This window comes from Rhododendron vialii, chromosome 11a (assembly GCF_030253575.1).
Source record: "Rhododendron vialii isolate Sample 1 chromosome 11a, ASM3025357v1".
NCBI classification, from domain to species: Eukaryota; Viridiplantae; Streptophyta; class Magnoliopsida; order Ericales; family Ericaceae; genus Rhododendron; species Rhododendron vialii.
In genome coordinates this window covers 24,862,028-24,875,541 of record NC_080567.1, presented here as the reverse complement: position 1 = coordinate 24,875,541, position 13,514 = coordinate 24,862,028, and the positions used below count along the sequence as shown (strand labels likewise).

General features: G+C 39.0%; 1 protein-coding gene across 6 annotated transcripts; it reads right to left on the bottom strand.

Moving 5' to 3' along the window:
* Window positions 1–2,184: 2,184 nt before the first annotated feature.
* LOC131306476 (cellulose synthase A catalytic subunit 2 [UDP-forming]-like) lies at window positions 2,185–11,511 on the bottom strand. 6 transcript variants are annotated; one of them, XM_058332737.1, is made up of 13 exons: window positions 11,146–11,511; window positions 10,498–10,693; window positions 10,155–10,360; window positions 9,798–10,033; window positions 8,713–8,979; window positions 7,509–7,854; window positions 6,901–7,038; window positions 6,570–6,689; window positions 5,969–6,181; window positions 4,796–5,075; window positions 3,721–3,917; window positions 3,087–3,428; window positions 2,185–2,956 (listed from the first exon to the last, which is right to left on the bottom strand). In XM_058332737.1, exons 1-13 carry the CDS (start codon window positions 11,224–11,226, stop codon window positions 2,375–2,377), a joined length of 3,204 nt encoding a protein of 1,067 aa, XP_058188720.1. In that variant the 5' UTR covers window positions 11,227–11,511; the 3' UTR covers window positions 2,185–2,374. The 6 variants fall into 6 exon arrangements, with proteins under 6 accessions (XP_058188720.1, XP_058188722.1, XP_058188721.1 ...); XM_058332739.1 differs by lacking the exon at window positions 5,969–6,181; XM_058332738.1 differs by lacking the exon at window positions 6,570–6,689.
* Window positions 11,512–13,514: the final 2,003 nt, after the last annotated feature.

Here is a 13,514-nt window from a genome sequence, read left to right as displayed (position 1 = left end):
CAAGCGTAGGGCTTGATCGTTGAGAGCATAATAAACCGGTAAGTCTGGGATCGTACCACAGGGAATCAGTAGCTTGTTCGGATTGTAGGTTTTATGTAAGGATTGTGGCGTTTAGCCGGTCAACTGTTGGTTTTGCTTTGAAAGTGGAAATACTAAGGCGAAAAGATGAGAAATGAGTTTAATAAACTAAAAGAGGCAAGTCTAGGGATCATCCATCCTGTGACTTAGGCCGATATTGATTCTTGATTATAACTCAAGTGAGAGTCACGACCGCACGCTCACACTCGAAAGATTTAGCTTTAAAGACTACGTTTATCAAAAGATGTGATTTATCGGAATTAAACCAACTTGTTTTACTAAAGAATCGAACACGTAGGAGGCCACGAGTTCTAGGCATACTGCATGCCAAGACCGCTTGACTAAACGGCATGCCAAGAAGTTAACACCCCTAGTTTAAACCAAAAATGGCTAAGTTAATTCAATTCCAAAAAATCATTCTTCAAGCCCGAGAGTTCGAAAACAAACAACAACCTAAATCATTAGGATGGATTAGCTCAAGACTTGGCCAAAAGACTACTCAACCATACTTAAAGAACAAAGCATAATAGAAAAACGAGACATGATATTTAACTGTAAGAAATGAAAATAAACTTGATTGACTGTCGAAGAAACAGTTCTGCACAGCTCTCGGTCTCGGCTTTCCGTTCTCTGATAGCGTGAGTGATGATGTCTGCTGTTTTGTGTAGCCTCCTTTTATATGCTCCCAGCCGTGTATGCCAATTACGCCAATTGTTGAAACCTTGGGCCCCATTCTTAGTCACAATAACAAATACTCCAATTATGAGGCCCACTTAGAATACAGAAGTCCAAGTCCAATTGTGGATTAATTAAGTCTGGCTTTGAACTCTCGACTCCATATTGCGATTCGGACCTGCCACCTGATTGAATTCAAACGACCCAATTTTGAACAACTTTCCATTTTTTAATATTACGTTTTTGTATCAAACCCTCCAAATACCTATAACACATAATAGAAGCATTAAACTTCAAGTAAAATAGACTTGGCAAGGATAAATTAGGAGATGCGTATGTGAACATATACGCGCCTATCACCCACCACCGACTGCAGCCATCAAAGCCGAAGTGGCTATGCATGCTCATGCCAAACCTCCAAAACCAAACAGAGCAAGGGATGGATCGCAGGATGGGGAAGCCGGAGAAGATGAAGACGCAACCGTAGGATACGAGAACACCACCATGCCGTTAAGCCAACCGAATAGCGCCCAAGGGCCGAAATCGGAGGGATAACTCACATCCCCACCTTCCACTGCCGCCAACACACCTACCTGTTAAGAACTGGTAACTCTCAATGAGGAAACCAACAGGCGAGGCAAAACAGGAAGGGAGACGAAGAAAACCGAGGCAGATCGGAAACCGACCGGAAGGAACGCCGCAACGCAAGGAGAAAGGGGAAGACGAAAAAACAAAAAGAGGGGTCGGGGGAATTGGGAGGGAGGAGCGCCTCCCCCGGGCTGCAAGCCCTAGGCGGCTTGGGAGAGAGAGAGAGAGTCAGGATTGGGGTAGAGAGAGGTTTTCTTTGGCCTTTTGCAGATTATGACACTACCAATCTTCTATTAAATCCTTCTATCCAATTCAAACTGTGATATCTTTTAGTATTGGTGGAGCTCTGTTTTTGTTTGCCTTAGGTAACCAACTTAACAAAGTAAGGTGAGCCCAGTATAGTACTTTGTGTCATATATCGCACAAGTTAACCTATCCGACATTTTATTTGAACGGCAAAAGAAGTTTTCATTAGTTATAAAGATGCCAATATGAAAACAGTACAACAGGAAAAGCAAATGCATCGAGATAGCTTGGAAGAGTATTATACCCTCCTAGTGCTGCAATTCTCGCATCACTTAACCTACCCGATATACATCCCTTCTATTGTAATTTTGAAAGATGCAGTGGCAAACATAGGATGTACGGCTGTGTTCTGGCCCCTGCACAAAGTTGAATACTCCTTACTAGTTGTATTAATTCTCGGGTTAGTTTGGAAACGTTTCACGGGGCTAGCGCCTGAAATTCCCTTGGGCAGATAAAAAACCACAAAACTTTTGGCATGTCACCCATTTTTGGTCGCATAAATGAAATAAAACGGGCAATCTCGCTCTTAGCTCCCTGAATCAGCAAGAGTTACAGTATGCTTTTAGAATTTGTACTTTGTTATCTTTTGATACATATATGCAGGTCTTAATGTATAAGGTCTAAAATGGTGTTATCAACACTGGAATACATGTATTTGTACCCTCCGCTAATTAAAAAATTTGTTTCCGCCCCAGAAATGTATACAAGTTTCTGTTTGTGCATCCTTTTAGTTGCAATCCAACCCACAAACTTCCAACACAATGTCACCTTTGGGTAAAAACGGGTCGATCCGGACCCACAAAAGGGATAAAATCGAAGCCAAGAGAATCGTCCATACCATGATGATCGTAGGAACTCCGGCCTGTTTCCCCATCAGACCTTTGAGGAAAGGGTAGAGATGTAAAATCACCCATAGAGCAAAGAAGAACTTTGCAAACAGCAATCCCCACATATCGTAACCATTGTTGACGGCGTCAGCAACCCCGACTATAACCCCGATAACGTTGATGATCAAAAGAGTCGTCGGAGGAATCAACAAGGACGTCCACTTGAAGAGGTGGAGCTCCAAAGACTCCTCGTTGCCTCCGTCTTTGGAGGCGACAGTGATGTTTGCATTGACACCTGTCAAGGCCTTAAGAAGGCCTTGGAAGAGGGCAAAGAAATGGGAGGAGACGCCGCTGATCAACCAAAACTGCTCGTTCCTCCACCAATCGTCTAAGGTCACCCGTCCCCATTGCATCTCTAGGATACTTGTTGCAGCGATTGATATGAAGAGGGCCATGAACACAATGCTTGCATAGTTGCTGATCTGCAGATATATAAATGCCAAGAGAGAATATTGTTAGCTGCTTTCTAGAGCCAATTAACAAACCAAATTCAACATGCTAGGACTATTGTTGGTTTGAGCCAACAACTATGGTAAGGTACAATCGGGTTACCTCAGGGACGATGAACTTCCCAGTGAAGAGACAGACAGCCGGTAAGGTACAATAAGTGATCAACGGAATGGATGTAAATGGATACACAACTGAGTTGATATACGCGAATCGCTCTAGTGGTTTTAAACCACACCCGTAACCATACCAAAGTGGACAGTGGCTACTCAAGAAAATCTCAATGGATCCCGAGGCCTGTTGAAGAATCTGGTGCAAGCGATTTGAAAGATTTATGTGTACTGATCCCTTAAATCCAGGCCTTCTGGGATTGCAGTACACGGACCGCCAGCCGTGGCAATGCATCTTGAATCCGGTTAAAATAACCGATCCATAAATCCATCCAACCTGGTTAGCAGCAGTAAATAGAAATTAGGAAATGAAGCTCATTAAATACCACTTCCAAAAAAAAAAAAAATTGGCATTAATGGCTCTTGAAAGAAAGGTACAGGCCCTAAGTTGATTGGTGTTTCCAAAATATACACTCTTTTTTCATGTTAGTTACGATTAAAATTTCTAGCATTAATCTTGGATTCATTATTTTGATACAAACAGTTACAATATAGCTGCACTTAAATTCGTGATATCTACTTTGAAATCGCAACATATATATGCATGAGAGTTTGTTGTTGCTGCATACCTCTTTTCCCCACTTTGTTTTATCCTCGTAACCACAGCTAATAACGTGAAGTGCTTCTTTCAATATCGACGCAGAAATTGCTCTAGGTGGAACTCCACCTTCCTCTTGCAGCGTTGAGGCAACAAAAACCGGTGATTGTCCAAACTTTTTCTCAAAATTCATCTGGGGCATGAGGTACGATTTTTCATTTTCTATTCCTGCAATTTCAAGAACGAGTTAGCAACCGTAGAAGATCATAGGTTTATGTATACATCTTCAGAAGCAAGAATGACAAACAAATGCAACATTCAAGAAACCAAGTGGAAATCAATACTATTCACTGTTAGGGGAAATCACATTGACACTTTTTACATTTAAGCAATCTTTAAAGATATTCTCTCACCATTGCATTGGAAGGAGCCAAATTCAACTACAGTTTCCCGTATCTATAAGTTAAACCATAGATAAAAATAAAAATACAGTCCGAGTGCACAAACAGGTAAGTAATTTTTTCGGAGTAAAGGGCCATCAAAATTCTAGCCTTTTCTTATCCTAATTTTCATCCTAATCCTTTGGAGCCTGATCAAGTTCTACGGTCTATTTCTTTGTTTAAAGTTGCTGCTACTTGGAATGCTATAAGGTCTCGAGCGCCTAAATTGCATTGGCATCATCTAATCTGGTTTCCCATTTTCGTTCTTGGACATTGTTTGATCTTCTGGACGGCTTGTTGTTCATGTTTGCCAAAGAAAGAAATTGTAGAGTTTCTCAAGGAATCTAGGTATCCCCTGCCTCTATTCTTTCAGAAAATCCAGTTTGACGTTAGAACTAAAGGTTTTCAAATTCTGAATGTTAAACACTCCTCCCCTCTTACTTCTGCTTTACTTTACTCTTGGCAAATTCAGTTCCTATGCAATCTAAATCAGAATTCAAGGAAGAAGGCGTATCTGGATTGCCTATCTCATAATTAATGATTCAGATTTGTTAAAGAGTCTGACTGATAAAAATATGTTTGGACGAATGAGATTGCACAAACAGCTTTTTGCAGTACAACGGCAAACTGCATGAGTTTTATCCCATAGAAGACCAGATGATTTACCTTCAACACTTTCCTCAATACATTCACGAGCATGTATTTCTGCCAAAGCCTCCCTGCTCTTGATCTTGATCTTCTTGTTTTCCTTTGACTGCCCTTTCTTACTTGTGTTTCTGGAATAACCACAACAGCAGTAACACAATTTAGGCAAACAATTGCATCCCTTCCCTGTGGCTTTCTTCTTGGCTGGAACATCAGAGCCATAGAGCGCTTGTCTCCTAAACACACATCCAGTTCCAACGTAAATGGGTCCTTGGATCCCGTCCAAGCCTTTCATATTTATCTGTTTAAAAGATATAAAAAAATTTAAATATGTACAAAAAGTCGAACACCGGTATCTACTTGAATGAACCATATTCATAAATCTTATTCAACCAAGTCTTTATCATTGGTCAATCAAGCTCATTTCTTACATAGGTGATTTACACATCAGGATCTATAAAATGTATCCAATGTTACCTGAGCTTGTCTTATTTTGTATTACATGAAAGTCCGTCACATCAAACAATTATTACTCTCCTCTGTGGCAATTATTACATCAATTACCATCAGATGCGCCATACTTTTTCTATTGCGTCATCAACATTATTCAAGGAAGATAATTTTGGCACCCCGCTTTTTGATAATCATATTAAAATTTGTGGTTTAAAAATATGGAGTGCCAAAACTTGTAGTGTATGTGACATCAAATGAAAAATATAAATTACAGAAACAACTCGTGAAGTAGCGTAGCATTTTGCTTATGCGTATGGATAACCAAATGTAAGTGCAATCTCATGTATGTATGCAAAATTACAAAGAGAGTGTAATTTTGCAAATGTGGGAGGTCCACACCAAGTCTCACTTCGATGATCAGAAAGAATGTTCTCTTTTTAAGACAATTCTATAATAAAAAAAATCAGCTCAATGTCAGCAGTATTTGATCAAAAAATACTTTTTTAGAATTTTAATTGAGAATCTAAGACAAAAAATTAAATGCTTAGATCAAAGACTTATAAATTAAATGAGTTGACTTTTTGCACAATTTCCTAAAAAACCAATATCTATGAAATGAACGATTCTGATTATCAATATAAAAATTTGGTGTGGATGCCACAATCCACATAAAGTGTGTAATATTTACTTACTTTTAAAATGAGTAAACAAAATAGTACTCGTAGGAGGTGATTTACTTACATCAAAGAATACAGTGTTGCGATTTGCATATCGGTCATGACGATCAATCCCATCAAACCTATGAGGAAACTGAACATAGCATATTTTCTTCCCAGAGGCAGGGTCCATCATGAAGCACATAGCTTCGCGGAGCACCTTGCTGTTGTTTATATAGTTATCACAGTCGAGATTGAGTAGGTAAGCAGCATTAGATATGACTGCAGAGGCTCGCACCTACAAAAATTAGCAGAAACAGTTTTGAAAAAAATTGAAAAACAAAGTTGCTTCCAACTTAACAGAGAAATAAGATCAATAAACAAACCAGACGACTTGAGCATTGTATTGTCCAAGCTTGGCATGGAAGGTTAACAACTTTGAAAAACATGTTTAAGTTTTGATTCTTTATAAGGAAAGTCAATCTTAAATGCGGTTTGCCGACCGGCCAAGTAATAACTTGATTTAGAAGCTAACGAGCTTCAAAAAAATCGTGTTCAATTTTGATTTAGCTATGCAATAAATCAATCTTGAAGGAGTTTTTTTATTTTTTATTTTTTTTGAGTAAACACAAACTCCAACTTGAAGGAGATTGGTTTGTAAATTAACCCAGGGGCAGAGAAATTACCAGGGCATTCATCGCACCAGCTTTTTTGTGGTGATCAAATCCAGGCCTCTTCTCACGAGAAACATAAATGAGATGAGGCAACTGGTTTCCTTCAACATCATAGACACCATCGTGGAACACCTGTTGAAGAGATAAATCTTGAGGTGCAATTAGTTGGTCTATTGAATAAGATATTGACCTTGTACTCAAATATTTTTGAAAATATCCAAATAAAGCACCAAAAGCCGATTTTTGTTATAAAATAGTAAAATTCTCCTTAGTAAAAGCAATCTAGGACGGAGGGAGCAAATCAAAACCCTCGCGTCAAGCCACGAAGAAAAAAGAACCACACCTGAATAATTCCAGGATGGTCCCTGAGATTGTTACCGGGCCATGGGGTCCCATCTTGCATTGTCCAACCCTCCACAGGAACCTTATGTGCCATGGCCACCAACCCGTTTATTCGAATTTTGAACTCTTCGTATTCCCTCTGTAGCGACAAAGTCAAAAGCCAAGAAACAGAACGAATCATTACTACATTTCTCAGGATGAAAGGAACTAGTTCGTCATGTGTTTTAGGAACTGCCTAAGGTATATATATCCCCAATGCTGACCTGGCTTCTGTTCAATGGTCAAATTAGACCTGAGATTGGATAATAAATTTGTGGGGAATTCTCAAAATTACATTTTTACGCAAGTGTCTCTTGAACATTTGAGCTGTAATAAACTTTAATTAGATGCCTAAACTTTTACAGCGCATTAAGAATTCGCTGAGATAGATTAGTTTTCCGTTTATGACTCTCTCTCTCTCTCTTTCTTTCTTTTTTTACAGCGCGATGTATAAGAGGAGCTGATGTGAAATTTGGTAATCCCCTAGACTACCTCAATGAACATGTTCCGTGTTCCCGCTTTTAATCCGAATGGAAAAGGTCAAAAGAATTACGCAAGTTGTGAACGAACCTTCATTGCACGACGTTCCCTCGCAAAAGAAGGATTAACTTTGTCCCTAAGATAGTCGACCTTCCGAGCGAAATACCACTCCGGGGCACGAGGCTCGATATTGAACTTCTTGCAAAACGGGACCCACTTCCTCGCAAACTCGGACGTTTCAGCGAGGGCTTCAAAAGTGAGCATGGCCGCGCCGTCGTCAGAGACATAGCAAGCAATCTTGTCTACCGGATAATCCACGGCAAGGATCGACAGAACCGTGTTTGCCGTCGTAAGTGGCGGTTCTTTCGTCGGATCCACAGTAGTAACAAGTACGTCTATAGGAGCTAACTCAGAAGGCTTCCCCCCTTTCTCGTACCTGTGATCAGGTTTTATCAGGCACTAGCTTAGAACATGTGCAGATCAAAATCTGAAAAAGCTTAGAACCCATAAACAAACATGTTGGCGTGCTTAAAATTTTCAATAAGTCTTGGTACACTCCTACCGACCATTCTTCTTTCACATATTTGTGGGGCCCCCCATAATTAAATGTGGGACCAAAACATTTATGAGAGATGAGTGATCGGTAGAAGTGTACGTAATTTTACTATCCAACAGTCATATCGTCACGTTAAGTGAGCAGGCTATTTCATACCAACCAATGTAACCCTTGTATTATCTAACATTTCCCACACTTGTAATAGCAGTTGAGGTTTGTCACGTGCAGTTTTTTCCGAGTTTATGATCGTGCAATCTTTTTCTTAATTCTTTTCTTCTGAGGTGTGGATTGTTTATTATTTAAATGTGCAATAGACTCTGCTTTAGTACTTTGTAGAAGCTTTTTATCGAATCCAAATATCTAAGCTTTTCACCCCAAATGAGATTATTTTACGTGCCAATTTGTAACTTCTTCTTTTTTTTGCTTATTGAAAGCTACAAAATTACATTTTACCAAAAAATATTTAACTCAAGAATGGATCTATAGATTTCTTAAAAGTCAATTTGTACTATCTTAGTACAATTTATTTGACCAAAGAGTTTAACTTCTACCTTATAAAATTGTGCATTCAAATATACCTACAAGTTACTTGAATTTTCTTGGTGAATAAGTAAAACAACCATAATTCAAAAACCCAAACTTAGAAATGATAACAAACATAACCGACCACTCATTCCATGTCCAAAAATGTGACAAAATTACAGTGCATGCGCAGAGAGAGAGAGAGGCAGTGTGTACCTTAGTGATAATCTATCTAGGTACGTTTCTCTCTCAATCGGGAAACATTTTGGTAACTGGTCAAGCACCCACGAAAGGGCGAACCATATTTCGCAAATCACTGAGGTCAGCCACAAGCCATAGGCATCATGTACCGGGTGCCGAACCCTATAGTTGAAAAACAGCCCAAGAATCACAAATCGGTGTAAAATGATGATTCGGTATGGGTTTATCCTGCTTGATGAAATTGGCAGTTTCCTCGAAAGTGCCTGCCTGCCTTCATCCAACCTAATTCCCAAAAACAAGAAGAAATTATGAGAAACAAATTTATCGAAATCGGAATGAAAAGGAGGTTTATTATTATGTTTAGTTGATTGGTCGAACTTAAAAGTTTGTTCTCTCCTAAGATCTTTTTTGATCGGCAATGTTCTCTCCTAAGACGTTGCAATTAACTCTTATGGGGTTGGTCCATACATAGAGAGTGGGGCAGCCAGGAGTCAAATCGGAGGGAGCATAACTATGAATGAAATTTTGTTACGATGATTTTTTTCGAGATTAAATCCGGACGTTTGTGTTTTTATAGAAGAATTTTTATAACTTAAAGATTGAGTATTGCTACTATCATATCATTCAACAACAACACGCAATACAATTTATTGCATGGTATTATTAAACGTAATTTAACATGCTAACAATGAAAATTGTTCTTGTTGTTTTAATCATGGCTGAAATTTTATAATTCTTTCACAAGTATCTTAAAAATTATGAAAATTCTACTACTACGAAATAAATAAATAAGTGGGTGGGGCCAGGGCGCCCTCCAACCCCACAATAGCTCCTCCTACACATACGCGGTTTTTCTCTGATTTTAATTAGACTTTCTACTGGTGGACAGGGTCCCTAGGGATTATTCGGGCACATGTATTAGGAAGTTATCAAACTCGTCTCCCTCCTAGAACGATATCTAATTGTTCTTTGTTCTTTCGCTACAATGCTGCGTCAAACTTAAAAGTCGGAATGACTACAACTTAAGCTCCTTTTATCGCACAAAATTTACCAACTTCAAGTTATAGAAATAGAATAAACCTAACTCAAACACAACCTACCCAAAAAAATCAGGATCATCTCCACTATCTGGTTCATGCTCAAGAATTTGAAGTTTGTCATTCTGCCTTTTCTTCCACGCCTCCATTCTGTCTTTCCACGCAACTGTACCATACCCATATACGGCCAAGTCTTTCTTAGTATCCATCGGTCGGGGTGGCACCGGGCAGACTTGCTTCCCGTGACTCGTAGACAGAGGAATTGTGAGAGGTTGCTTATGGGACGAGATCACAGCATCCTTCATCAAGATTATATATGCACCATTAACATCTCACCACAAATGATATCATGTTTGCTGGTCCGAACACCTGGTTATTTTAAAAAAAAACTAATGGAGTAATCAAATCAAACCAATTCACCTCTTGGTCATAGGCTGGGAAAGGGATTCCTGGATTTTGGGCAGAGGACTCCATCTCAACAAAGGGAGCATGACCGCGGCCAGTGCTGCGGTGAGAAAAGAGTGCTGCCTCTGAAACGTGTTGAGGACCGTTGCTCCCGTGTTCGAACTCGTTATCCAAATCATCGAATTCTTCTTCCTCTTCATCGCCATCGACTTGGGGACTCCCTATTATGTGAGTGGGATGTCAACGTACCAGACAATTTTACCATGATGTTACGAAATGTGAAGATAGATTCAAGAGAACGAAAAACCACCAAACACGTACAAAAATATGGTCCACACTAGGAAATGACAAGAGCTACCTTTGATGCGCTTGTAGCGGGTTTTGCACTGAGGGCATGCTTGACATCCCTCTCTTCTTTCGTACTCGTAACAAGTTCTGCAAACTGGGAATGCACAATCGTTGCAGGCAGCAAACGGCTCCCCATTGACGTTAACTTCAATCTCATCTCCACAAATCCGGCAAATCTGCCCGCTTAGTTCCCTCACAGATGTAACCTGTTGTATACGCAACAATTGATGTAACTCAATGTTGTTTGTCTATTATACGTGTCTTTGATGTAAAAGAATATATGCTTATCCAAAATTGTAAGATATGCTTATGCTTGTCTAAAGTTGGAAGATATGCTTTTCTAAAGTCAAAAGTCATACTTGTCTTGATGCTTTCTCCTTGACAACAAGATTAAACAGATAGTGAAATGAGCATGTAGCAAATTTTGTCACTTACTTCAGATATTAATCAATAATCATCACTAACCATGAGCAATTATATGTATGAACTCAAACAGAGCAAATGGCATAAAAAAAAAAATTTCAAAACAGAGAGAAAAGCAGGGGAGGAACTGTGACACATTTTAGGCCATGTACGTCTTCATATGCTCCAAAATATACATATGGAGCTGGAAAACTAGCTCAAGAGATACGGAGGAGATTTTAAGGAGGCCACTTACGCGTCCAATCTCATTAGCATTAATCAGAACAAACTCATTCCTATTGCGTGAACCCGCAATCAGTCGTCCTTCAATTTCCATCAGGCCTCAACACCCGAGCACACACTCCCAATCACAGCTTTTTTACGAAACACCCAGCACTGGAAAAACCAAGTTTAGTGTTCCCGTAAGCTAGCGCCTGCCTCGTGATCCAGCTTCCCTTCTTGGTGGCCTAACTGCACAAGGAGCGGCAACGTTAGTGTCGTCTGGCACAAGGTTGGCTAGAGGGCACTCCGATGCACGAGACAGTCTTAATGCCAGAAAGGGCTAATGGAAGTGGAGGGATGGTTTACCTCCTTGAAGTTGTATCGAATGACTGGCCTCTAAACAAAAAGAGAGATATATATAGGGGGGGAGAGACAGAAATTTGAATCATCTTCATGTTGACAGTTTAGATTACGCCTTTTATTATTATTATTATTATTTTTTTGTTATCAATTTATGTTGCTCAAATGTACTTATATTCTTTTTTTTGGTCAACCAAATGTACTTATATTCGTCCCGTGCGCTACAACTTCTTTTTTTTTTAACTTTCAACGAACACTGTGCTATTTCTGGCCAAATGAATTTTTCGGTATGTTGAGATTCTTAATTTTTAAAATGTTTCAAACTCTAGTGGAAGAATTACGGAACAGTACATGAACAAATAGAACTATTTATCCGTTACATCCCAATCATTCATTTTTGAATTCTAACAGCCTAGATTTTAAGACTTTTTCACAAGACGAAACTAGCAAAGAGTCTTTCTAAAATCTGGACCGTTGTTTGGACCATATATTCACCGCCCGTCGATAATCGGCCGAAAGGTGGGAATTATGGGAATGCAACCTATTTTGTTATTATTAGAATTGGTATTTGTATTCTAATAACATGTGCAGGACACTTGGCGTATCTCTATTTACTTGGAGGTTAAAAAGACACTTGGCTTGTTCTTACACATTTGGAAGTTAAAATGACACTTGTCATGCTCCTACACATTTGAAGGAAAGTGGGAAGTTATTTGGACAAGTGGAAGCAAAGAAAAGAATAAAGAGTAGTGGGAAGTTTGGAAGTTATTTCCTGTACATCTTTGTGTTTCTATAAATAGCCTTTTTAGGCTTCATTGTAAGGACACACAAACAACGCCAATCAGGCCTTTATCTTTTCTTTTCTAGGAGTAGAATTAACTTGTAATTGTTCTCTCAATCATCTCGATTGTTTGTTCTTCTACTTTGAGGGTTAATAAAGTCCATTTTGTTAATCTTCTTCCATACTTCATCCACTTCATTGTTTGTTTCCAAAGAAGTCCTGAAATACGGCAAGGAACCAAACTCCACTTTTCACATCCACATTCCAGCAAGCTTTACAATACGAGTTTCCCGTCGATTCTCCGTCGATTGGAAAGAAAACAAGAATTTTTGGTAACAACCGTCACAGCCAAGATCACACGATCGGCTCTCTGCAGTCCAATACAATACTACAATTCAAAAAACAAAACCACTAGGAGTATAATCTAGTGGTTTTCTGTACCCTCACACCTCCGTTTTTCACATTTCAATAGGAGGCATAGGCTCCGTTTGTTTGGACGTAAAATATTTCTCGGTAAAATATTTTACCCATTTTTCGTTGTTTGGCTAGAAAAAAAAGAGGGGGGAGGATATTTTCAAGGGAAAACATTTTACACCAACAGGGTGAAAATGTTTTCCTTTAATTTTAGCCATAAGTCATTTTGCATTTCACTCTCGATGGCCAGAAACCGCGTATTCTATTCCCTTTTCTCCCAAATCGTATTAGATCCAAAACAAGAGAGGAGGAGGAGGAGGAGGAGGAGGAGGAGGAAGAGAGAGAGAGAGAGAGAGAGAGAGAGAGAGAGTTTACTTGGTTAAAATATTTCATGACATACAATCTGCCATTGTTTTGGAAAATATTTTTCATGTGCCAACTAAACACCGAAAAATAAAAATTTAAAGTTAGGATAGTGATAATGCCAAGCTATTTTTGTTGGTGCCAAAATTTCAACGCATAAAAGTCTTGTGTATTGCACATGGTACAAACTTTTACTGCACTAGATTTTTGGCACCAACAAAAACAGTTTTGGCGTTATCACTTCCCTTTTCAAAGAAATATTTTATACTCCATTGTAAAACATTTTACATTGAAACAAACAGAACCTAAAACCTTGAAACGATTCTCACAAAGAAATCCTCATAGAGGATCTAGATATACAATGTTCGTTTAGAAAGAAAGGATATACTTTAATCTTTATGGATAGTTAAATAGAAAGGACAATTTATTTTGATCTTCTGCTTATTGAAAATAATAGACTCCTCCCCAAACCCTACAGGAATCGG

What these genes read in the sequence shown, in the direction of transcription:
- LOC131306476 (XM_058332737.1), bottom strand. Translation starts at nt 11,226, where the DNA reads ATGGAAATTGAAGGACGACTGATTGCGGGTTCACGCAATAGGAATGAG. An exon ending in CCGCTACAAGCGCATCAAAG is followed by an intron (nt 10,361 to 10,497) that starts GTAGCTCTTGTC and finishes CTCACATAATAG; the next exon opens with GGAGTCCCCAAGTCGATGGC. An exon ending in CTAGATAGATTATCACTAAG is followed by an intron (nt 7,855 to 8,712) that starts GTACACACTGCC and finishes ACCTGATCACAG; the next exon opens with GTACGAGAAAGGGGGGAAGC.